This window comes from Bufo bufo, chromosome 8, assembly GCF_905171765.1.
Source record: "Bufo bufo chromosome 8, aBufBuf1.1, whole genome shotgun sequence".
Taxonomy (NCBI): Eukaryota; Metazoa; Chordata; class Amphibia; order Anura; family Bufonidae; genus Bufo; species Bufo bufo.
This window is the reverse complement of record NC_053396.1, coordinates 169,016,376-169,043,501: the sequence shown is the minus strand read 5'-3', so window position 1 is coordinate 169,043,501 and position 27,126 is coordinate 169,016,376. Positions and strand designations below refer to the sequence as shown.

At 45.5% G+C, this 27,126-nt stretch overlaps 1 protein-coding gene and 1 pseudogene across 1 annotated transcript in view; one reads left to right on the top strand and one right to left on the bottom strand.

The window, feature by feature from the left end:
- The window catches only part of LOC120978106, a 135,662-nt pseudogene extending 134,320 nt beyond the window's left edge, over positions 1 to 1,342 (bottom strand).
- Positions 1,343 to 14,534: 13,192 nt separating this feature from the next.
- The window catches only part of LOC120977254 (UAP56-interacting factor-like), a 32,372-nt gene continuing 19,780 nt past the window's right edge, over positions 14,535 to 27,126 (top strand). The window contains exon 1 of the mRNA XM_040405100.1: positions 14,535 to 14,688. Coding sequence (XP_040261034.1) covers positions 14,619 to 14,688 — 70 coding nt within the window. The 5' untranslated portion in view covers positions 14,535 to 14,618. The remainder of the gene's footprint in view (positions 14,689 to 27,126) is intronic.

Here is a 27,126-nt window from a genome sequence, read left to right as displayed (position 1 = left end):
CCATGACCAGTACCACAGCTGCAGACCCCTGGGGATATCCCATGATCAGTACCACCGCTGCAGACCCCAGGGGATATCCCATGATCAGTACCACCGCTGCAGACCCCAGAGGATATCCCATGATCAGTACCACCGCTGCAGACCCCAGAGGATATCCCATGATCAGTACCACCGCTGCAGACCCCAGGGGATATCCCATGATCAGTACCACCGCTGCAGACCCCAGAGGATATCCCATGATCAGTACCACCGCTGCAGACCCCAGAGGATATCCCATGATCAGTACCACCGCTGCAGACCCCAGAGGATATCCCATGATCAGTACCACCGCTGCAGACCCCAGGGGATATCCCATGATCAGTACCACCGCTGCAGACCCCAGGGGATATCCCATGATCAGTACCACCGCTGCAGACCCCAGAGGATATCCCATGATCAGTACCACCGCTGCAGACCCCAGAGGATATCCCATGATCAGTACCACCGCTGCAGACCCCAGGGGATATCCCATAATCAGTACCACCGCTGCAGACCCCAGAGGATATCCCATGATCAGTACCACCGCTGCAGATCCCAGAGGATATCCCATGATCAGTACCACCGCTGCAGATCCCAGAGGATATCCCATGATCAGTACCACCGCTGCAGATCCCAGAGGATATCCCATGATCAGTACCACCGCTGCAGACCCCAGGGGATATCCCATAATCAGTACCACCGCTGCAGACCCCAGAGGATATCCCATGATCAGTACCACCGCTGCAGACCCCAGAGGATATCCCATGATCAGTACCACCGCTGAGGACCCCAGAGGACGGCACTCTTCTGCTGTCAGTCCATGCATTACATGATTAACCCTATGTCATCCGTACGGCAGGTGCAGTCTGTGCACGGCTCGGACATGCTGTTCTGCGCTCAGCCCTAGTGAAGGCCATTAGTGGCGGTGAACCCCGGCGGAGCACAGAGCAGCTTTGTGTCCATGGCCCGGCCGCTGACAATGGAGCGGATCGCTGACAATGGCCGCACCTGCTTGTGTGGTGTCCGTCAGATCGTAGCCCGTGCCCGGGAACTCCCTCAGCCGGCGGCCGCTCAGGTTCAGGATGCCGGACGTCACCGCCTCCTCCAGGGCCCGGTCCAGGCTCCTCGCCGTGTGCTGGTGCAGGGTCCCGGTGCTCCAGTGAGGTCCATTGGGGAAGCTGGGGAACACAGACAGCGAGCCTTGGCAGATACCGGCCGTGGTAGTCACAGCACCCCCTCCTCCGCCACCTTGCCCAGTCCCCCCTCCTCCACTCTGCCCACCGGTGCCCCCCGCAGTGGCCACCGCTGTCTGACTCGCCGCCATTTCTGTCAAGGAATAGCCCTGCTATAATGACACCGTTAGCAAGTGCTCGACACTATGCGCAGGCGCAGGGTATCCTGATGAAGGGAGGGCTGTACCAAGAGCGGAGACGTGAGGGGGCGTTCCAGAAACCTGTGTGCGGTGGGAGGCGAAACCAAAACAAAAGTGCGGCTCTGAGGGGCTCGTACATAGGATGTCAGCCGCCCGGGCGCACAGACAGAGCTTCAATACAGTGGTGGCTATTAGTAGTGTGATACAAGGTTTCTGGCAGCACCGGGTGTAGTGCCCATCATTTACCTCAGAAGACTGGAGTGGCTGGAGACAATGGCGCACAGTTAGGGCTCCTGCACACAACCGAAACCTAGTTCACACACATGGACTGTGGCACCAAACTTTGTGTGAAATCCAACAAGTGTCAACGGGGACTTTTTATCATTGCATTTTACTCATTTTGGGCCCAAAAAAATTTCAATTCAAAATGTTCAACAGTTTTTTCCCTTCAGCTTTCACTTTCAGTGCATATGCAGACTGTTGCGCCCTCCTTTTCAGTGTATCTGTCAGAGAGCTGCTGTGACGGCTCGATATGTAGCCCAATCGCCATTACGGATGCTGAGAAATTCTTATTTTTAGTTATATGTAAGGGCTCATGCACACGACCATATGTATTTTACAGTCCGCAAAAAATACGGATGAAGTCCGTGCGCATTCCGTATGTTACAGAACAGCCGACCCTAATAGAACAGTCCTATCCTTGTCCGTTATGCAGACAATAATAGGACATATTTTATTGTTTTCCGGAACAGACATATGGAATGTACAATGAGTCATTTCCGTTTTTTTTTGCGGACCCATTAAAGTGAATGTTTCCGCATAAGGGCCGCAAAAAACAAACAAACAACGGACACGGAAAAAATAATAATGTTTGTGTGCATGAGCCCTAAATGAGGTGCTCGGAGCACTGAGAGGCTGACCTAGGCCCTCGGGAGCACCACTTGACCTCGTCCTGTGCCTGTTGTCAGTGAGATTGATAGGGCCTGGCATCCTCACTGCTGCGATGCCTGGCCCCAAATCTCGCACACGCACAGGCGGCAGTAACATCAGTGCATGTGCAGTGAAGAGCGAGGACGACCGCTCTGACATCTCCATGTACAAGATTTCAGGATGCCAGGCCCTATCAATCTCACTGGGAGGGAGAGTGGCAAGTGAGAAAGGCAAAGGTGAAATGGTGCTTTGAGGGGCTAGGCCAGCCCCTTAGTGCTCCGAGCATATTATTTACTGTGCATATTGTATAACTACAAGTAATAATTTCTCTGCATCGGTAATACCGATCTCCGTAGTCAGCCGCGATCAGCCCTATCAGGCAGTATCATAGGGTTAATCACTTTGACAGTTGCTCTTAAAGGTCAAAGGTTGTGCTAAGTGGACAGCTCCTTTAAGAGGTAAGACAACACACCTGCCCAGTATTGGGCATTTGTAGGACGTGACTTCAGGCTGGTTGAGCATAAGCTATGTGTATGAGGGTAGGTTATCCATATATACCACCGCCTGCACAGCCTCTCTCCCAGGTGCAGCCCTGCCATGGTATCCGTGGACCCTTTGTTCTTGTGGATGGTGGGGCTCAGGGTGGTCAGACCCCCACCAATCATACATATATTCTGCACATACTGACTTGTTTTAGAGAACATCCAAAATGTTCAGCCCCCGAGATTGACAGCCAGACAGCGCTAGACACGCTCCAACCTAGGAATAATGTCAGAAACTTCCAGCGCTTGCCACGTTCTGTAATTAGGGGAAATGTTCATGTTCCCTCTAATGCAGATTGCACTCTATGAATGGAAATTCTCCTTCTATAGGGTAGAATACGTGCACGTCTATGGTGAGGATCAGGCCACCGGATCTGCCCCTCTGACATCATCCCAGCTATGACACCAGGTACCTGCTCTCAAGTAATATATAGCACATGCTGTTGCTATGCCAACACAGTTATTCTTAATACTACCGTATCATTTCTGCAATATTTAACATGCATTCAATCAGATTTTACTATAGTGTTAAATTATTCTGAAAATCACTTAGAAACAGGTGTCATTTTCATAGGCATTTCCCGTATGCCAGGAGATAGTACACTGCCATGTTAACCCCCTCCTGTCTACATCACAACGAGCCTGGTGCTTGCACAGCTATAATACAGCTTCAACTGATAGGAAGCGAAAGGCTCTCAAAGGTGGGGGTTTACAGGGGTTCTGCCATGACTGATGTTAAAAATGAAAATCAGACATCATATAGTACATAACAACGTCTTTCTCACAAAGCTAGAACCAGCCCTGGACCTCACATGGATCCAGAGATCTCCCCATTCATTGCTCCAATTGTTCTGCTAGATTAATTTCAGGCTGGCAGCTCAGGGGGTGTGTCCTTTCTGTCTGCTTCAGCTCGGGGGGGATGGGGTGTCCTTTCTGCTGTAGCTCTTTACTGCCACATCTAACAGAAGCTATGGCTGAAGACAGTTGAAACTTTAAACTGAGCGTGTGCGACCACCTCAGTGAGGTGGGCAGAGAAATAAGGAAAAGAGCAAACAGATCCCCCACCGTTTATGAACTTCCTGGTCCCCACTGATAACCACGTGACTGCTCAGGCAATCAGCAGCCACAGTGGTCACTCGCTATACAGCCACTGATTGACTGCAGCGGTCACATGTCCATGTTAAGAGAGATTAGGAAGTACAGAGTCCAGCAGGAGACCAAGGAAGCATCAGAACAGGAGCGATGGTGGATCAGTATGGTATTCTTTTATCATTTTACACCAAATGTGGCTGGACAACTCCTTTATGCTTTGTAAAAGTCACATAGGAAAAATACCACCTCTGTAACCCCAACTGATCCCCAATGGCAGCAGTCTGGTCCCTAAGGTGATGAAGACCCTGAAGCACTTCCCTTGTGTGCCCGACTTGCCTGACAGAGATGAACCTGGTAAACAGGAGGTTCTAGCTTCACACATCTGAAGATTCGGAAACTGGAGGACTGTCTTTATGGACATGTGAACTTGCCAATATGGCGGTCAGTTTTTTGTAACTGTAATCTGGGTCAGTCACTTTTACTACAGACATGAAGGAATAGGATTTAAAGGGGTTGTCCTGTTACAGGAGGAAACTCAACAACACGTGATCCACTTGCAATAAAGAATAGATCGTTACTCACCTGAAAGATTCCACGCTGCCGCTCTGGTTCTCCATAGTTCTGTTTATCCAGTGGCAGTGGTGACATCACATTGACTGCATGTGACTACTGCAGCCAATAACAGCCTCAGCAGTGCACGAAAGGAGCCAGTGATTGGCTGCAGTAGTAACATGTTGACATGACATCACCGTTGCAGCCGGGTAAGCAGAGTCCTGCCGGGACAACGATTGCAGTTTGTGTTGTCCTCTTTCCAAATTGATAGTGGAGAGATTCAGCACCTGACAAGAATAGAAAGTAGAAATAAAGAGCATCACTAACCAGGCCTACTATATAAATAATGGATATTGGAACATTTTCCTATTTCATGTCTTACTGTCTGATAGTATCAGTGTATTATTTTGTTTTTGTACAATTTTAGAGCGAAAAGAGTACCTTGCAAAATTATGGGAACCCAAGGATATTTGAGTGCTCAGATAACCTTGACCGAGTTCTTAGACCTTAAATAACCTATTAGGGTTAAGGCTTGTTTGCAATCATCTTTAGGAAAGGCCAGGTGATACAATTTTCAAAGCTTTATATATACCCAAACTCCTCTAACCTAGTCCCAAAAAACAGCAGCCATGGGTTCTTCTAAGCAGCTGCCTAACACTCTGAAAATGAAAATGGTTGAAGCCCGCAAAGCAGGAGAAGGCTATAAGAAGATGGCAAAGCGTTTTCAGACTGCCATTTCCTCAGTTCAAAATGTAATTAAGAAATGGCAGTTAGCAGGAACAGTGGGGGTCAAGAGAAGGTGTGGAAGACCAAGAACAATTTTAGAGAGAGCTGCTCGTAGGATTGATAGAAAGGCAAATCAGAACTCCCGATTGACCGCAAAAGACCGTCAGGAAGATTTAGCAGACTGTATAGTTACATAGTAACATAGTTTATAAGGCTGAAAAAAGACATCTGTCCATTCAGTTCAGCCTGTTATCCTGCAAGTTGATCCAGAGGAAGGCAAAAAAAAAAACTGAGGTAGAAGCTAATTTTCCTCACTTTAGGGGAAAAATTCCTTCCCGATTCCAATCAGGCAATCAGAATAACTCCCTGAATCAACAACCGATCTCTAGTAGCTATAACCTGTAATATTATTACTCTCCAGAAATACATCCAGGCCCCTCTTGAACTCTTTTAGTGAACCATCACCACCTCCTCAGGCAGAGAGTTCCATAGTCTCATTGCTCTTACCGTAAAAATCATTTTCTATGTGTGTGTATAAACTTTCTTTCCTCCAGATGCAGAGGATGTCCCCTCGTCACAGTCTCAGTCCTGGGGATAAATAGATGATGGGAAAGATCTCTGTACTGACCCCTGATATATTTATACATAGCTATTAGATCTCCCCTCAGTCGTCTTTTTTCTAAAGTGAATAACCCTAAGTTGATAATCTTTCAGGGTACTGTAGTCCCCCCATTCCAGTTATTACTTTAGTTGCCCTCCTCTGGACCCTCTCCAGCTCTGCTATGTCTGCCTTGTTCACAGAAGCCCAGAACTGTACAGTAGTGGCCAAAAGTTTTGAGAATTACATAAATATTGGAAGAGTTGCTGCTTAAGTTTTTATAATAGCAATTTGCATATACTCCAGAATGTTATGAAGAGTGATCAGATGAATTGCATAGTCCTTCTTTTCCATGAAAATTAACTTAATCCCAAAAAAACCTTTCCACTGCATTTCATTACTGTCATTAAAGGACCTGCTGAGATCATTTCAGTAATCGTCTTGTTAACTCAGGTGAGAATGTCGACGAGCACAAGGCTGGAGATCATTATGTCAGTCTGATTGGGTTAAAATGGCAGACTTGACATGTTAAAAGGAGGGGGATGCTTGAAATCATTGTTCTTCCATTGTTAACCATGATGACTCTCAAAGAAACGCGTGCAGCCATCATTGCGTTGCATAAAAATGGCTTCACAGGCAAGGATATTGTGGCTACTAAGATTGCACCCCAATCAGCAATTTATAGGATCATCAAGAACTTCAAGGAAAGAGGTTCAATTCTTGTTAAGAAGGCTTCAGGGAGTCCAAGAAAGTCCAGCAAGCGCCAGGATCGTCTCCTAAAGAGGATTCAGCTGCGGGATCGGAGTGCCACCAGTGCAGAGCTTGCTCAGGAATGGCAGCAGGCAGGTGTGAGCGCATCTGCACGCACAGTGAGGCGAAGACTTTTGGAAGATGGCCTGGTGTCAAGAAGGCCAGCAAAGAAGCCACTTCTCTCCAAAAAAAACCATCAGGGACAGATTTATCTTCTGCAGAAAGTTTGGTGAATGGACTGCTGAGGACTGGGGCAAAGTCATATTCTCCGATGAAGCCTCTTTCCGATTGTTTGGGGCATCTGGAAAAAGGCTTGTCCGGAGAAGAAAAGGTGAGCGCTACCATCAGTCCTGTGTCATGCCAACAGTAAAGCATCCTGAGACCATTCATGTGTGGGGTTGCTTCTCATCCAAGGGAGTGGGCTCACTCACAATTTTGCCCAAAAACACAGCCATGAATAAAGAATGATACCAAAACACCCTCCAACAGCAACTTCTTCCAACAATCCAACAACAGTTTGGTGAAGAACAATGCATTTTCCAGCACGATGGAGCACCGTGCCATAAGGCAAAAGTGATAACTAAGTGGCTCGGGGACCAAAACGTTGACATTTTGGGTCCATGGCCTGGAAACTCCCCAGATCTTAATCCCATTGAGAACTTGTGGTCAATCCTCAAGAGGCGGGTGGACAAACAAAAACCCACTAATTCTGACAAACTCCAAGAAGTGATTATGAAAGAATGGGTTGCTATCAGTCAGGAATTGGCCCCGAAGTTGATTGAGAGCATGCCCAGTCGAATTGCAGAGGTCCTGAAAAAGAAGGGCCAACACTGCAAATACTGACTCTTTGCATAAATGTCATGTAATTGTCAATAAAAGCCTTTGAAACGTATGAAGTGCGTGTAATTATATTTCACTACATCACAGAAACAACTGAAACAAAGATCTAAAAGCAGTTTAGCAGCAAACTTTGTGAAAACTAATATTTGTGTCATTCTCAAAACTTTTGGCCACGACTGTACACAGTACTCCATGTGTGTTCTGACCAGTGATTTGTAAAGTGGTAGGACTATGTTCTCATCACGGGCATCTATGCCCCTTTTGATGCAACCCAATATCTTATTGGCCTTGGCAGCAACTGCCTGACACTGTTTTCTACAGCTTTAGTTTGCAAATTGTAACCTCTTCAGCACATGTCTTTTTTTCAACAGTGGGACTTTGGGGGGGCTTCTTGCAGACAGCTTGGCTTCACATAGGCGTCTTCTAATTGTAACAGTACTCACAGGTAACTTTAGACCTTCTTTGATCTTCCTGGAGCTGATTGTTGGCTGAGTCCTTGCCATTTTGGCCATTCTTCTATCCATTTGAATGGTAGTTTTTTGCTTTCTTCCACGTCTTTCAGGTTTTGGTTGCCATTTTAAAGCATTTGCGATCATTTTAGCTGAGCAGCCTATCATTTTCTGCACTTCTTTATACACTGCTCAAAAAAATAAAGGGAACACTTAACCGCTTTACGTCCGCCCATAGGATATAAACGTCCTATGGGTGGACATCTATTTCTGAACGGACGTTCCAGAACGTCCGTTCAGAACGTGCAGCTGCACGCTAATCGTGCAGCTGCTGATCGGGTTGCCCGCTGTCAGTGACAGCAGGGCAACCCTAAGACAAGGCAGGGACAGTTCCCAGGTGTCCCTGCCTTCCGGATCGCTGCATACACAGCTCTCGGTGAGCGTTGTGTATGCAGAGAAGGAAGCGCTATGCGCTTCCTGTTCCGGCCCGGCGGTCATGTGACCGACGTGACCGGAGAGTGCAGGGGCTGTGTGAGGTCTCTCAGAGACCTCGATCAGCCCTGCTCTGAGGCGCGGCTGAGTGCTCAAACCCCATCCCCCCAGGCCGCGCTCTGCGGCAAACACCCCGAACCTCCTCTCGCCGCATCCTAAATTCTGCGCAGGCGCAGTGCCGGCGATTTCCTGCGCCTGCGCAATGATAAAAAGACTGAGGGCAACAGCGTCACTGGGACCGGCGCATGCCCAGTGACGCTGTTGCCCTCAGTCTTTTTATCATTGCGCAGGAAATCGCCGGCACTGCGCCTGCGCGGAATTTAGGATGCGGCGAGAGGAGGTTCGGGGTGTTTGCCGCAGAGCACGGCGCTGAGGAGGGAGGGGGTTTGAGCACTCAGCCGCGCCTCTGGGAGGCGATTTAGCTGAACTTGTAGGAGGTATTCGTTTTCAAATTTCGGCGGGCACGGCACTTCAGAGGGGCGTTCCTGGGCACCGTGGAGAAAGAAGAACGCCCCTCTGGGCTCCTTACAGCTTGATTTGCATATCACAAAAAGCCTTTTTATGAAGAAATGACAAGACTCGCAATAAAAAGAACAAGACATCTGGATATAAGGTAGTTTATTACACATGGATTCATGAAAAAAAAAATTGATAATATGCTGGTGACAGATTCCCTTTAATTAATTCAGATCTAGGATGTGTAATTTTTGTGTTCCCTTTATTTTTTTGAGCAGTGTATGTTTTCCCCTCTCCCATCAACTTTTTAATCAAGGTACACTGTTCTTCTAAACAATGTCTGGAACAACCCATATTCCTCAGATTTGCAGAGAGAAATGCACTGTAACCAGCATGTACAACATTTGCTGCCTTCCTTCCTTAAATAAGGATAATAATTGCCACCTGTTTTTCAAAGAATAAATGACCTCACTCATTGAACTCCACACTGCTATTATTTTGAACATGCCCCTTTCAATAAGTGATTGCATTACAGAGAATCAGCAGCAGCATGCATGTCATGACTGTTGGGTCTATTGAATTTCTATTACTCTACTTCACCTGCTTGTAAATTATTTGCCATGTAGAAATATCATTTCTACCAAAAACAGTGATTGATCAGGTTAGTGATGTCTGACTGCTATTATTTTGAACACAACTGTATATGGGGACCTTTCCCCTCTCCCCCGACACATCTCACACAGCCTTGATAATCTCACACATGTGCTGTTACTGAAAGTTTCGGCACATGTGGATAATATGCCTATGAATCCGCATCAACAAATTTGCGTGCGCCCCTTAACTAATTTTAGCTGTGCATGCACAATCGCTAGTTAGTTTTGGTAGGCATATCATCTGTGCATGCGCAGATACAGTAACTGCACATGCATGAGATTTTCAAGGCCGCGTGAGATGTGCGGTCATTTTAATCTGTCGCACAGTGGGGATCATCTGCAGAGGGACAGTACCCCACAGAATTTGTCCAGATGATATGAATCGATTCGGTCATCCCTAGTCAGGAGGGATAGCTTTGAACTATCTAATGTATATGGCCAGCTTAAAGGAACTCTGTCAGCTAGATTATGCCTATAGAGCCGTTTATAGGTTATGGTAGCTCTCCTATAGCATGTCAGAACTATACCACTGTCAAATTTATGGTAGCTTTAGTTTATCCATAAAATCGTTTTTATATACTTGTCAATCACCTTTGAAAAGAGGCCAAGGGGCTGTGAGAAACGTCTGTGCTCATTTCGAGGGAGCCCCAGCACCGCCCCACATCCCTCCTAGACTGATGCCAGTACATGGAAGAAAGACCACATAGGCGCTTATGTGAGGAGCACAGGTGTACTCAGATTACACAGAGTCCTCTGAATGATTTTGGGGGAGCTAGGAGGGGACTTTGGGATGCAGGGCGGTGTTGGGCTCCCTCGGAAAGGGTGCGGCTGGGCTCCACAGACGTTTGGCACAGCCCCTTGGGCTCTTTTCAAAGGTGCTTGACAGATATATAAAAACAATGTTATGGCAAAACTAAAGCAATCATAAATTTGACAATGGTATAGTTCTGACATCCTAGAGGAGAACTACTATAAACGGCTCTATAGGCTGTGTTAAAGTTAAAGTGTAACTGTCATTTACATTTTTTTGCAATGTGTAGGGGAATTGAGAAGGAAATTTTTTAAATATACCGTATTTTTGCTCCATAAAACGTTAGAATATAAAAGAGGAAAATAAAAAATGTTTTTCATCACATGTCTGATCAGACCCACAAGTTCCATCACACCTCAAATAAGACCTCCAACAGACCCCTGAGGTCCTTCTGACTTCAGATCAGACCCCCATCAGATCACCAAGACCCTTTGGACCTCATATCAGACTCTCATCAGACCCCCAAGATCCTTCAGACCTCAGATCAGACATAAAACAATAAATGAACTTACCTCTCCTTCTCCGGACAGCACTGCCACTCTGCAGATCCTGCGATCTCTTCTGCACTCACTGCTCCTTGGTCCTTGCCGCACCGTGTCAGGTCATATAGTGCATGCCTATGTGCACTACAGCCTGACACTATACACGGTGCCTGGAAGAAAATCAGGGAGCGCTAGCAGCGCTACACTCATCGCTCCCCACGCCTCTTGAATACTAATGAACGCTTCTATAAAGGAATTTGCGCTATAAGATGCACTGCCATTCTTCCCCCACTTTTGGGGCGGGGAAAGTACATCTTATGAAACAAAAAATATGGTACTTTATTAAGCAAATTTTTACATGTGTATAGAAAAATTGGCTTTGAGGTGTCCCTTAGCAGCACTTTATAAATGAGCATTGCTAAGGAATATCCGTCTTCACAGTACTGAACTGTGAAGATGCTGGGCTCACTGCTCCCTCATATATATCACTAGAACTGACAATCTATCTACGTATATTCTGCGCTGTCTCACGGCTATTTTAAGGGTACTTTCAGACTTGCGGATAGAGGATTCCAGCAGGCAGTTCCATCGCCGGAACCGCCTGCCGGATCCATCAAAACGTGTGCAAACTTGATCCTGATCCGTATGACAAATGCATTGAAATGCCGGATCCGTCTCTCCGGTGTCATCCATAAAAAATAATCCGGAATTTATTTTTTTCTGAACACTCGGGGCCGGATCCGGCATTAATGCATTTCAATGGGAAAAGATGCCGGATCCGGCATTCCGGCAAGTGTTCCTGGAATTTTGGACGGAGATAAAACCGCAGCATGCTGCGGTATTATCTCCGTCCTGAAAAAAAGACTGGACTGAAGACATCCTGATGCATCCTGAGGCCTCATGCACACGACCGTTTTTCGGGTCCGCATCCGAGCCACAGTTTTTGCGGCTCGGGTGCGGACCCATTCACTACAATGGGGCCGCAAAAGATGCTCCGTTCTGTGGCCCCGCAAAAAAATATAGCATGTCCTATTCTTGTCAGTTTTGCGGACAAGAATTGGCATTTCTACAATGGGCCGCCCGTTCCGTTCCGCAAATTGTAGAAGGCACACGGATGGCTTCCGTTTTTTGCGGATCCGCGGACCGCAAAAAAACAGAACGGTCGTGTGCATGAGGCCTGAACGGAATGCTCTCCATTCTGAATGCATTAGGATAAAACTGATCAGTTCTTTTGGGCACTGGACCCCTAGGACGGAACTCAATCCCGGAAAAGAATAACGCTAGTGTGAAAGTACCCTTACACTGTCAATGTGGCGAGCACTTATAGTGTATGATCCTTCTGTATCCCCGGTGCACTGAATAAGTAACGAGCTAACGGAAGATACATGAGAGCGGGCAGTCAGCGCTCGCAATTGTCAGAAAGTAAAGAGGCAGGGAGAAGCTGTTCTACCAGATACAGGGACAGTTATACATACGTCTTATCGTATATATATATATAACCTGTACATATTCTGTAGCGCTGTACAGAGATTGTCCCTGTCCCCACTGGGGCCCACAATCTACAGTAGATTCCTTTCACACTGGCGTTTCTGGGTCCGCCTGTGAGATCCGTTTCAGGGCTCTCACAAGCGGCCCAAAACGGATCAGTTCAGCCCCAATGCATTCTGAATGGATAAGGATCTGTTCAGAATGCATCAGTTTGGCTCCATCCCGCTCTGGAGGCGGACACCAAAACGGAAAACGCAGATTGCAGCATTTTGGTGTCTGCCTGACGATGCAGAGCCAAACGGATCCGTCCTGACTTACAATGTAAGTCAATAGGGACGGATCCGTTTTCACTGACACAATATGGTCCAATTTAAAACGAATCCGTCCCCATTGACTTTCAATGTAAGTCAGGACGGATCTGTTTTGACTTAGACTTTTTTTTCTAAAGAATAATGCAAACGGATCCGTTCATACAGGACGGATCCGCACCGAACGCAGGTGTGAAAGTAGCCTAACAAAGAGGGTCATTACAACCCCCTGAATGTCCACCAGAGGCTCATCCTATAGCAGTGGTCTCCAAACCGGTGGCTCTGGACCCCCAGCTGTATAGCTCACCACAGAGGTGGAAGATGGGAGCATCTGATAATATTACAGACATATCCTAACGTACCAAGTGAGCTACACTGGATGGGGTAATACCAGTGTCCGATTCACACCAGAATATCAGTTGGTAAATTAGATAGATAGATAGATAGATAGATAGATAGATAGATAGATAGATAGATAGATAGATAGATATTAGATAGATAGATAGATAGATAGATAGATAGATAGATAGATAGATAGATGATAGATAGATAGATATTAGATAGATAGATAGATAGATAGATAGATAGATAGATAGGAGATAGATGATAGATAGATAGATAGATAGATAGATATTAGATAGATAGATAGATGATAGATAGATAGATAGATAGATAGATAGATATTAGATAGATAGATAGATAGATAGATAGATAGATATTAGATAGATAGATAGATAGATAGATAGATAGATAGATATTAGATAGATAGATAGATAGATAGATATTAGATAGATAGATAGATAGATAGATAGATAGATAGATAGATAGATAGATAGGAGATAGATGATAGATAGATAGATAGATAGATAGATAGATAGATAGATAGATAGATAGATATTAGATAGATAGATAGATAGATAGATAGATATTAGATAGATAGATAGATAGATAGATAGGAGATAGATAGGAGATAGATAGATAGATAGATATTAGATAGATAGATAGATAGATAGATAGATAGATAGATAGATAGATAGATAGATGATAGATAGATAGATAGATATTAGATAGATAGATAGATAGATAGATAGATAGATAGATAGGAGATAGATGATAGATAGATAGATAGATAGATAGATATTAGATAGATAGATAGATGATAGATAGATAGATAGATAGATAGATAGATATTAGATAGATAGATAGATAGATAGATAGATAGATAGATATTAGATAGATAGATAGATAGATAGATAGATAGATAGATAGATAGATAGATATTAGATAGATAGATAGATAGATAGATAGATAGATAGATAGATAGGAGATAGATGATAGATAGATAGATAGATAGATAGATAGATAGATAGATAGATAGATAGATATTAGATAGATAGATAGATAGATAGATAGATATTAGATAGATAGATAGATAGATAGATAGGAGATAGATAGGAGATAGATAGATAGATAGATATTAGATAGATAGATAGATAGATAGATAGATAGATAGATAGATAGATATTAGATAGATAGATAGATAGATAGATAGGAGATAGATAGGAGATAGATAGATAGATGATAGATAGATATGGGATAGATAGATATTAGATAGATAGATAGATAGATAGATAGATAGATAGATAGATAGATATTAGATAGATAGATAGATAGATAGTGACGTTCCCTTCCCCTATAGTATTGGTGTAGAACAGCGCCATCTGCTGGAAATGTACATACATGTCCCCTTAGTCTCCAGCATGTGATAAGCGCAGAGTTTCTATGGATGTGAATACGGATCAGACACATTGTATCGCCTCCAGTGTCGGTGCTGCCTGTCCCCGGGTGATTGCCTGGTATATACAGCAGCCCCTGTGCCCATCCTGGCAGCGCTCCAGGCAGGGTCTGCCCTGTAGTAAGAGCTCCATGCCCCTATTTGGCATCCTCAGGAGTTGGCATGGAGCCAGGACATGCGCTCCAGCCTGGAGAGGGCACACTCCGTGTCCGGAGCCTTCTGTAGCCATTGTGCCTGGTGTCAGGGAGCTCCCCCCGGGCAGCCATGGAGGTGGACGAGAGTCAGCCAGAAGCTGAGGTCCAGGAGGACAATAAGAAGATTGACATGTCCTTGGGTAGGTGACCACTGCTGTGCTACATGGTGGAGAGTCCCCTGTCTACTGTACATGTGCTCTGGGGTAGTCACTGCCCTCTTCTATTCCTAACAACATGGCTGATCATCTAGTAGAAGGCTGGTGATGGAATTATTATGGGTGACGTGAGCGATTTGACTATAATTAGGTTACATCCGAAAAATGTTGATCCGCAAGAAATGCGGATGGCGTTCGTGTGATGTCTGTGTTGCACGTGTGCCGGCCATGCCCATATTGCAGCCTGCAAACAGCGGGTCCACAATACACAGGCACCGGCCGTGTGGGCACCATTCCCTTGAAAGGGTCCGCAAGTTGGAAGATACGGAGCAGAGGCACAGAGCGGAAGGCCGCAAAAGCATTATGGAGCTATATTTTTTTTCCGGAGCGGACGGATTGCAGACCCATTTAAGTTGAACGGGTCGGTATCTGTCAGCGGAGGCCATATGGATGGTGCCCGGGCATTGGGGACTGCAGTTTGCATGTGTATGTGTGCATGAGCTCTAACAATGCCTATTCTTGTCTGCAGAACTGCGCATTTTCTATTTTTTTTGCGGAGCTGCAAAACGGACACACGGTGTGCAGTCAGCATTTTTTTTAGGCCCTATTGAAATAAATGAGTCCGCATTTGATCCGCAAAAAAATGCGGATTGGATGCGGACAAAAAATACGGTCGTGTGAATTGTTATGTCTGCGGTACTTTGATGATCTGAAAACTGGGCGTTACTTCTGTATTTATGTTACCCAGACTGGAGCGCCGCAGCATCCATGGATTACAAGGACAGCCCCACCCAGAGGTGCATCTAGCCGTTCTAACGGTGCCCGCCCCCAACCTAAGCCCTTCATTCCCCATGGCCCTTCCGCCGCCTCCATCTTGCCCCTACCTGGTGCCTCATTGGTGGTGCACCCCTGGCCCTACCCCTCCTCCTCACCTGTTGAGGTACTACATGGACTGCTGGCACTGTGTTGATACCCACCCCTGTCCCCCCGACGTACTGCTAGAATACATTGACAGAACTCTTGAGTGTAGGGTCATAGTGGAGAGGACTGGCCGAGCTCAGAAGTCCTCGCAATGTACTCCAGTGGCAGTCTGCTGTAGCAGTGCAAGGGAGGTGCGTACCAAAATTAGGCCTCATGCAAAGAACCGTATCTGTTTTGTGGTCCACCAACCGCAGATCCCAAAAACATGGATCCCGGCCGTGTGCAAGCCACCATTTTTGTAAACTCCTGTAGAAATATCCTATCCTTGTCTGCAAAAGGGACACGAATAGGACATGTAACTTTTTAGCGGGGTGCGGAATGGACTTGCGGCTGTGGACAGCACGTGGTGTGCTGTCTGCATCTTTTGCACCCCCATTAAAGTGAACGGGAAAAATGCAAACAAAAAATAAATGTCATGTGCATGAGGCCTTAATTAGGGAACAAGAGTCAGTGTCGGCAGGGAGGTTACAGTGTAATTCCACATATCCCCTGCAGTGGCCGCTGTCACAGCTAGCGCTTCATCCGTTACTGGGAGGAGTGTAGGTATGTTCACACTGTATTGTGCCACCATGTGCCTCTGTATAGATAGGTAGGCACCTATGTAAAAAAAAAAAAAAACTTTATGCCACACTTTATACTTTTTTTTTTACTGCATGCTTTTGTATGGAATAGTACTAATCAATACGGCTAAAAAAAAAAATAAGTACGCTGTCAGATACCAGTCTGACAAAGGTCAAAGGGCACTCTGTCAGGTTAACGGGAGGCCTATGGGTCCATTTGACGCATGTATCAAGAATATTCCTGGTGCACATGACAAACGGACACTGCAAAACCCAGCAAATACGAAGCCGTTCTGAAGCCAGATTGACTCACAGTCCATCAATAGAGCTGTCGTGATGAGACATACTCATCAGTCGCCGAGTTAGCCATCTTGGTATGGGCTCACGCGGACGTACTTTCTGTCCGCATCCGCATTTTTTGCAGATCGGACGCAGACCCATTCATTTCAATGGTGCCACAATAGATGTGGATAGAACAACGTGTGCTATCCGCATGTCTTTCCCGTGGCCCTGCAAAAAAAAAAAAAAATAGAACATGTCCTATTGTTTGTTTTGCGGACAAGGATAGGACATTTCTACAGAAGTTGAAAAATAAATGGTCAGAATCTGTGTTTTGTAGATCCACGATTTGCGGACTGCAGAACACAGCCGTGTGCATGAGCCCTATATCTGCAGTATGCCATTAATATCTACAGAGGTATCGGATGTAACCGCTCCTGCATTTTCACATAATGTAAGGGCTCATGCACACAAATGTATTTATTTTGCAGTCCGCAAAAAATACGGATGACGTCCGTGTGCACTTAGTATTTTGCGGAACGGAACATCTGGCCCCTAATAGAACAGTCGTATCCTTGTCCGTAATGCGGACAATAATAGGACATACGGAAATACGGACATACGGAAATGAAATGCACACGGAGTAACTTCAGTTTTTTTGTGGACCCATTGAAATGAATGGTTCCGCATACGGTCCGCAAAAAAAACGGAACGGACACGGAAAGAAAATACGTTCGTGTGCATGAGCCCTAAGTGTCACGTTTACAAGGGCCGGTTGTTGCTAGACCCCCTATGGGTTTATACCATTGAATCAATCATCATGCTGTGGCAATGCGTCTTGTGCTGTACTTATCTGTACACATCACAGGACATGCTGGGTCTTATAGTTCAACAATTTGACATGCTCTGGGAATATCCTCCCTTAGTCGTTGTGCTTTTTTATGTCGTACAGCAGTGACTAAACAAATTAGTATGGGCGCAGTATGAGGATCTTTCCTTGGCAGTGCCCAGTGGAGATACGACAGGTTATTCTTAGCAAGGCATGAGTCAACACAGACAAATATATCCAAAAACCAAAGACTACTCATACCATAAATGCTTCCTGCTTGTCCAGGAATAGAAAAAATGCATCTGCTTTTTTTTCCAGAAACACCCCCACACTTGCTCATGAGTTATATCTGCAGTTCAGCTCTATCAACGTGAATGAGCTGCAATACCACACACGACCTGCAGGCAGGTGTGGCGCTGTTTTTAGGGGGGGGGGGGAAGCAGCCATTTTTTTCTAATCCTAGACACTTTTGTTAAGGGCTCATGCGACTTTTCTCCGCAAAGATACAGCTTTTTTCATGCATAAATAAATTAGACCAGTCTACGTGAATATGAAGCATTTTTTGCTGATCAGATGCGGACCCATTCATCTCAATGGGGCCCCGCCAAAACAATAGAACATGGCCTATACTTGTCCATTTTGAACCGAGGACATTTGTGAAGGAATGAAAAAAAAATGGCTGCAGGCTCTCGGCTAGTATCCGTGTTATGCGGATCCCCAATTTGCTAAAAGGGCTATGGCCGTGTGCATGACCCCTTATTTATGTAGGTGCGCTTTTTTGCTCCTGGATTTTTTGCAAAAAACAGTCTAATTTCTGCTGCACACCAGGGCTGGCATACTTTTCTTTGTCTGTTTTCAGTGGTAAAGTGCAACTTTTTTTGCATTAAAAGTTGCACTTTCCTGGAGACATACGACTTTTCTCCGCAAAGATACAGCTTTTTTTATGCAGAATAAATTAGACCAGTCTAATTGAATATGAACCTGTCTAAGGGTACTTTCACATTAGCGGCAGGGGAGTCCGGCTGCCTCTCGCCGTGTGCTGCCGTGCTGCTGCCGGAACTCCGCCCCCGCCCCCATTATAGTCAATAGGGACAGAGCGGCAGTCCGGGGGCACACGTGAACTAGCGGCAGAACGGATCCGACTGTTCACCCGCAGGACTACCCTGCCGCTAGTGTGAAACTAACCTAAGTGATAAAGAACCACCAGAGGGCAGACTAATAACAATACGCCAAGTCTAAGGCCCCTTTCACACGGGCGAGTTTTCTGCGCCGGTGCAATGCGGTAGGTGAACGCATTGCATCCGCACTGAATCCGGACCCATTCATTTCTATGGGGCTGTGCACATGAGCGGTGATTTTAACGCATCACTTGTGCGTTGCGTGAAAATCGCAGCAAGCTCTATTTTGTGTGTGTTTCATGCAACGCAGGCCCCATAGAAGTGAATGGGGCTGCGTGAAAATCGCAAGCATCCGCAAGCAATCGCAAGGACCCGATCATTATTATTTTCCCTTATAACATGGTTATAAAGGAAAATAATAGCATTTTGAATACAGAATGCTTAGTAAAATAGGGCTGGAGGGGTTAAAAAAATAAATAAATAATTTAACTCACCTTAATCCACTTGATCGCGCAGCCGGCATCTCTTCTGTCTTCTTCTTTGAGGAATAGGACCTTTGATGATGTCACTGCGCTCATCACATGGTCCATCACATGATCTTTTACCATTGTGATGGATCATGTGATGGACCATGTGATGAGCGTAGTGACGTCATCAAAGGTCCTTTTCCTCACAGATGAAGACAGAAGAGATGCCGGCTGCGCGAACAAGTGGATTAAGGTGAGTTAAATATATATATATTTTTTTTAACCCCTCCAGCCCTATTTTACTTAGCATTCTGTATTCAGAATGCTATTATTTTCCCTTATAACCATGTTATCCGGAAGACACCGGAGAGACGGATCCGGCATTTCAATGCATTTGTCATATGGATCAGGATCAAGTTTGCATACGTTTTCCCATTGACATGCATTAATGCCGGATCCGGCCCCGAGTGTTCTGGCAAAACGGATCTGGCATTGCGGTCTGCACATGCTCAGACCGCAAAAAATGGGAGAAAAATAAATGCCGTATCCGTTTTTCCGGATGACACCAAAGAGACGGATCCGGCATTTCAATGCATTTGTCAGACGTATCAGGATCCTGATCCGTCTGACAAATGCCATCAGTTTGCATGCGTTTTGCCGGATCCGGCAGGCAGTTCTGGTGGCGGAACTGCCTGCCGGAATCCTCTGCCGCAAGTGTGAAAGTAGAGTATCTGAACCTGAAATGGTGTATTTGTTAGCAATACAGCCAGTCCACTTTTATGGCCAAAAACAGGTGAGATTGGCAAATGTGCCCCACCCCTTTAAGTCCTCTTTCACACGGGCATTGCGGGAAAAGGTGCGGGTGAGTTGCAGGAACATTTTTCCACGCGAGTGCAAAACATTGTAATGCGTTTTGCACTCGCGTGAGAAAAATCGCGCATGTTTGGTACCCAAACCCTGGGATCGGTGTTCTGTAGATTGTATTATTTCCCCTTATAACATGGTTATAAGGGAAAATAATAGCATTCTGAATACAGAATGCAAAGTAAAATAGCGCTGGAGGGGTTAAAAAAAATAAAAAATAATTTAACTCACCTTAATCCACTTGATAGCGCAGCCGGCATCTCCTTCTTTAGGACCTGGGTAAAGGACCTTTAATGACGTCACTCCGGTCATCACATGATCCATCACCATGGTAAAAGATCATGTGATGGATCATGTGATGACCGGAGTGACGTCACCACAGGTCCTTTTCCTGCAATCAGCAAAGAAGGAGACAGAAGAGAAGCCGGCTGCGCGAGCAAGTGGATTAAGGTTAATAAATTTTTTATTTTATTTTTTTAACCCCTCCAGCGCTATTTTACTAAGCATTCTGTATTGAGAATGCTATTATTTCCCCTTATAACCATGTTATAAGGGAAAATAATAATGATCGGGTCCCCATCCCGATCGTCTCCTAGCAACCGTGCGTGAAAATCGCACCGCATCCGCACTTGCTTGCAGATGCTTGCGATTTTCACGCAACCCCTATTCACTTCTATGGGGCCTGCGTTGCGTGAAAAACGCAGAATATAGAACATGCTGCGATTTTCACGCAACGCACAAGTGATGCGTGAAAATCACCGCTCATGTGAACAGCCCCATAGAAAAGAATGGGTCCGGATTCAGTGCGGGTGAAATGCGTTCAACTCGCGCATCGCATCCGCGCGGAATACTCGCTCGTGTGAAAGGGGCCTAACTCTTCCTGCTCCTTCTCACTGTATAATTAGGCAGCTTTCCAGGACGTTCCAGTGCTAGACACCCAGTTTTCAGCATTGGGCATGTGTCGTTCTGTGAAGACCCAGCAGGGATCTGATGTGTCAAGTTTAGTACAAAATAGCAATATCTTTGTTTTGTTGATTCGATGTTTTAATTTTGATCAAAGGCAACGGTAGAAGAATCCCTTCGAGCCTGAGCCGGGAGTTTTGTATACGTTGAGTTGCTGTTTGCATGTATTTAAGTCATCTTCAAAGAGAGCAGACAGACTTTGATATATTATTTACAGATACATGTGTTTGGTTGTAAAATAGATTACGCTGGTTACAATGTGTCAGCTGTATGGATGGCAATGAGAGGAGCGGCGAGGGAATATCATTTATGTAGAAGAACAGCAATAATCCAAATCCAAACCCCAACCTTGTCCTATACTGCAGGACAGTGATGGTCAGTTCGCAGTGTTCGCCAACGAACACATGCGGGCTGCCATCTTGACTCACCCGTCCGGCGATGCACAGGTAAGCCCTTACCTGTGCCTGTGCCGGGAGCCGGTCTGAAATCAAATGCGGTCACCGGGAGCAGGCAGTTCCGAGAGCAGCCCGATGATGGCCCCCGGTGGCTGTTCTCGGAACTGCCTGCTCCCGGTGACCGCATTTGATTTCAGACCGGCTCCCGTCACAGGCACAGGTGAGGGCTTACCTGTGCATCGCCGGACGGGTGAGTCAAGATGGCAGCCCGCATATGTTCGTTGGCGAACACTGCGAACTGACCATCACTGCTGCAGGGATCAGCAACCTCCGGCACTACAGCTGCTGTGCAACTACAACTCCCAGCATGCATACTTTCCTGGCTGTTCTTTTAACTCCCATAGAAGTGAAAGGAGGATTCTAGGAGTTGTACTTTCAGAACAGCTGGAGAGCCGTAGGTTGCTGATCCTTGCTATACTGTGAAGACCAGGGGAAATATTTCTAACATCTTTATTGTCACTTTTCGCTTTCCCCTCCCCCTACACAGAGACAGCTTCATCCTGCTCCCTAACTTCAAATAAGTGCTGACCCCCAAATATATCATATATGACAGATGTATAAAGCATACACGTCCTCCTCTTCTTTTAAAGGGTTGTCTCACTTCAGCAAATGGCATTTATCATGTAGAGAAGGTTAATACAAGGCCCTTACTAATGTATTGTGATTCTCCATATTGCCTCCTTTGCTGGCTTGATTTATTTTTCCATCACATTATACACTGCTGGTTTCCATGGTTATGACCACCATGCAATCCAGTAGCGGTGGTCGTGCTTGCACATAATAGGAAAAAGCGTCGGCCTCTCTGGTGGTCGGACCGTGGGAGCACACATAGGTACGCATGCGCAGCAGCTCCGGTCCTGGCCACTTTGTATCTGTACTGCAGCGGTGGCCATATTCCCTGCATACATTGTCTACAGGATAAATGCCATTTGCTGAAGTGAGACAACCCCTTTAAGTTCTCTCTTTTAGTGTTATTATATAAGGCCTCTTTCACACGGGCGTCATGGATTTGGGTTGCATAAGATGCGGGTGCGTCGCGGGAAAATGCGCGATTTTTCAGCACGAGTGCAAAACATTTTACACTGCGTGCAGAATTATTAGGCAAATGAGTATTTTGACCACATCATCCTCTTTATGCATGTTGTCTTACTCCAAGCTGTATAGGCTCGAAAGCCTACTACCAATTAAGCATATTAGGTGATGTGCATCTCTGTAATGAGAAGGGGTGTGGTCTAATGACATCAACACCCTATATTAGGTGTGCATAATTATTAGGCAACTTCCTTTCCTTTGGCAAAATGGGTCAAAAGAAGGACTTGACAGGCTCAGAAAAGTCAAAAATAGTGAGATATCTTGCAGAGGGATGCAGCACTCTTAAAATTGCAAAGCTTCTGAAGCGTGATCATCGAACAATCAAGCGTTTCATTCAAAATAGTCAACAGGGTCGCAAGAAGCGTGTGGAAAAACCAAGGCGCAAAATAACTGCCCATGAACTGAGAAAAGTCAAGCGTGCAGCTGCCAAGATGCCACTTGCCACCAGTTTAGCCATATTTCAGAGCTGCAACATCACTGGAGTGCCCAAAAGCACAAAGTGTGCAATACTCAGAGACATGGCCAAGGTAAGAAAGGCTGAAAGATGACCACCACTGAACAAGACACACAAGCTGAAACGTCAAGACTGGGCCAAGAAATATCTCAAGACTGATTTTTCTAAGGTTTTATGGACTGATGAAATGAGAGTGAGTCTTGATGGGCCAGATGGATGGGCCCGTGGCTGGATTGGTAAAGGGCAGAGAGCTCCAGTCCGACTCAGACGCCAGCAAGGTGGAGGTGGAGTACTGGTTTGGGCTGGTATCATCAAAGATGAGCTTGTGGGGCCTTTTCGGGTTGAGGATGGAGTCAAGCTCAACTCCCAGTCCTACTGCCAGTTTCTGGAAGACACCTTCTTCAAGCAGTGGTACAGGAAGAAGTCTGCATCCTTCAAGAAAAACATGATTTTCATGCAGGACAATGCTCCATCACACGCGTCCAAGTACTCCACAGCGTGGCTGGCAAGAAAGGGTATAAAAGAAGAAAATCGAATGACATGGCCTCCTTGTTCACCTGATCTGAATCCCATTGAGAACCTGTGGTCCATCATCAAATGTGAGATTTACAAGGAGGGAAAACAGTACACCTCTCTGAACAGTGTCTGGGAGGCTGTGGTTGCTGCTGCACGCAATGTTGATGGTGAACAGATCAAAACACTGACAGAATCCATGGATGGCAGGCTTTTGAGTGTCCTTGCAAAGAAAGGTGGCTATATTGGTCACTGATTTGTTTTTGTTTTGTTTTTGAATGTCAGAAATGTATATTTGTGAATGTTGAGATGTTATATTGGTTTCGCTGGTAAAAATAAATAATTGAAATGGGTATATATTTGTTTTTTGTTAAGTTGCCTAATAATTATGCACAGTAATAGTCACCTGCACACACAGATATCCCCCTAAAATAGCTAAAACTAAAAACAAACTAAAAACTACTTCCAAAAATATTCAGCTTTGATATTAATGAGTTTTTTGGGTTCATTGAGAACATGGTTGTTGTTCAATAATAAAATTAATCCTCAAAAATACAACTTGCCTAATAATTCTGCACTCCCTGTAATGCGTTTTGCACGCGCGTGAGAAAAATCGGCATGTTTGGTACCCAAACCCGAACTTTTTCACAGAATTTCGGGTTTGGGTTAGGTGTTCTGTATATTTTATTATTTTCCCTTATAACATGGTTATAAGGGAAAATAATAGCATTCTTAATACAGAATGCTTAGTACAATAGGGATGGAGGGGTTAAAAATTTTTAATTAAAATTTAACCCACCTTAATCCACTTGTTCGCACAGCCCGTCTTCTCTTCTTTCTTCTTTCTTCAGGACCTGGGTAAAGGACCTTTGATGACATCAATGCGCTCATCACATGGTCCATCACATGATCCATCACCATGGTGATGGATCATATGATGAGTGCAGTGACGTCACCACAGGTCCTTTTTCTCCTGCACAGCAAAGAAGAAGACAGAAGAGATGCCGGCTGCGCGAGCAAGTGGATTAAGGTGAGTTAAATTATTTTTTATTTTTTTAACCCCTCCAGCCCTATTGTACTATGCAGTCTGTATTAAGAATGCTATTATTTTCCCTTATAACCATGTTATAAGGGGAAATAAAAATGATCGGGTCCCCATCCCGATCGTCTCCTAGTAACCATGCGTGAAAATTGCACCGCATCCGCACTTGCTTGCGATTTTCACGCAGCCCTATTCACTTCTATGGGGCCTGCGTTGCGTGAAAAATGCACAAAATAGAGCATGCTGCGATTTTCACGAAAGTGATGCATGAAAACACTGCTCATTTGCACAGCCCCATAGAAATGAATGGGTCCGGATTCAGTGCGGTTGCAATGCGTTAACCTTACGCATTGCACCTGCGCGGAAATCTCGCCCGAGTGAAAGAAGCCTAACTCCCACTGAAAATAATTGGGAGGTACATCCTGCAGAGCGACTGGCCACTCTTTGTCACCAAATCCTTGCCAAATTTGGCTATCAAAAGCCACCATGTATACATCCCCTTTAAATCCCCTTTATCATAGTGGCGGATGCTGGATGATAAATCTGGCTGTCTGGCCTAACTTTGCACCACCTATTTTGTTTTACTTTTTGAAAACTTCACCCTCACCCTCCTGTACTCACTTGGTGCCCACTGCTCCGTTCTGTCTCCCTTCACTGGTCTTCTGGCCTCCATCTGTAAACTTCTGAATGAACAGGGTCATGTGTGCTGCTGCAGCCAATGATTGGCTTCAGAGGTGGCATGTGACCCAACAGTAATGAGCCGCCGTCACTGACGAGGCCAGCCATTGGCATATGATCGCCATCCTTCCAGTAGTTTACAGACAGGGATCGGAAGACCAGAGAAGGGAGCTGGAATACAGCGGCAGGGACCGGGTGAATATGGGTACAGCAGCCGAGATGAGAAAAGAAAAGGCCTTATGGCTTCATACACATGGCTGTATGCTAGTGCTGTACGTATCTGTACTATGGCGCTATAGCCCATTACTATATCTATGTGTGTCCCTGATAGACATTAGAGGGTTGTTTAAAACTGGATTCAAAAGGGAAAGAAATCATGGTTTGTTCCATCACAAGCGAGACCATGAAGGTGTTTACTGCTGAAATATAGTGCCACATGATGACAGATGTAATGCCTATGGCTCCATAGCACAGAACTTTAGGAATATTGTGGTCCACCATACTGGCTTTACTTTTGTACGATCCCATCGAAAAATTCTGAAGAATTCAGAAAACAGAAAAGTGCAGGATGAAAAAGTTGGCTACAATGTGTCATTGCAGATTATACTGTGTATACAGTATGCCCATGGTTTTTCTATAATACAAGGATCCCATAACACTTAGATAGCTGCCATTAGCGCGGTACATAAACCCTACAAACACCAAAAAGAGCCACTCACAATTAGTCAAATTAACAATCTTTATTAAATCCAATGCACTAAAATGTACCATAGAAATCTCATAGAATCATTACATCAATACGGCTAAAATGGATCCCATATAGCAGCACATGGTAGGTCACACTCACCAACAGCGGTCTGCAAATCCCACAAAGATATAGCAACAAGTCCACAACTAGCTGGAGCCCATAGAACACTGTGTATAGCAGGAGTGAGTCAAATCAGTACTACCATCAAAAATACAATGAGTATAAAGGGGAGGAGAGCCCACATGAGACCCCCTCAAACAAATACCTTATACCCAGAGCTCCATGGGGGTCCATATACTATATACGCAGCAGTTTGCCCCCATTGAAAACAATTGGACAAACACTGACTGCTACAACCAGGACATCAGGGGCGTAGCTATAGGGGAAGCAGGGGAAGCTGCAGCTTTGGGGCCCTGACCCAGAAGGGGCCCATCCTGGAGGAGGAGGAGGACTAAAGGATTTTGTCAGGGCCCCTCAACAGTATTACACAATGAAATGATATACAGTGACAGTATAGACAGTGTAGGAAACGGATGGAACAGCTGCCGGGCCTGGTCCGAGAGGGCGATCTTTACTAGCCACAGGAATGGTGGCGGCATGAAAGGAAGGGGTTGCAAAAAAAATACTGGGGGAGGGGGCCCCAATTAAAAATTTGCTGTGGGGCCCAGTCATTTATACCTTCGCCACTGCAGGACAAGTATATAAAATAATATGTTCAAAAAATGGTGTTACAAACCGCAAGGCAGCGACTCGCCGACGCATGTTTCGCCCAGCGGCTTCTTCCAGGGGGCGTCACCTGTATTTTTGATGGTAGTACTCATTTGACTCACTCCTGCTATACACAGTGTTCTATGGGCTCCAGCTAGTTGTGGGCAGTGATGATCAGTTCACAGTGTTTTGCCAGCGAACAGATGCAGGCTGCCATCTTTAGTAAGGTATACTCACCCGTCCGGCGATGCACAGGTAAGCCCTTACCTGTACCGGGAGCCAGTCTGAAATCAAATGCAGTCACCGGGGCTTACCTGTGCATCGCCGGACGGGTGAGTCTAACCTTACTAAAGATGGCAGCCCTCATGTGTTCGCTGGCAAACACTGCGAACTGACCATCACTAGTTGTGGACTTGTTGCTTATTTTTGTGGGATTTGCAGACCGCTGTTGGTGTGTGTGACCTACCATGTGCTGCTATATAGGATGTAATGATTCTATGAGATTTCTATGTACATTTTAGTGCATTGGATTTAATAAAGATTGTTAATTTGACTAATTGTGAGTGGCTCTTTTTGGTGTTTATAATCCAAGGATGTACAATTCCTCTACTCTTTCTGTAGGTGATCACTGGGCACGTGGGGTTGTGTCTGCTGTCATTCAGCATTATCTCT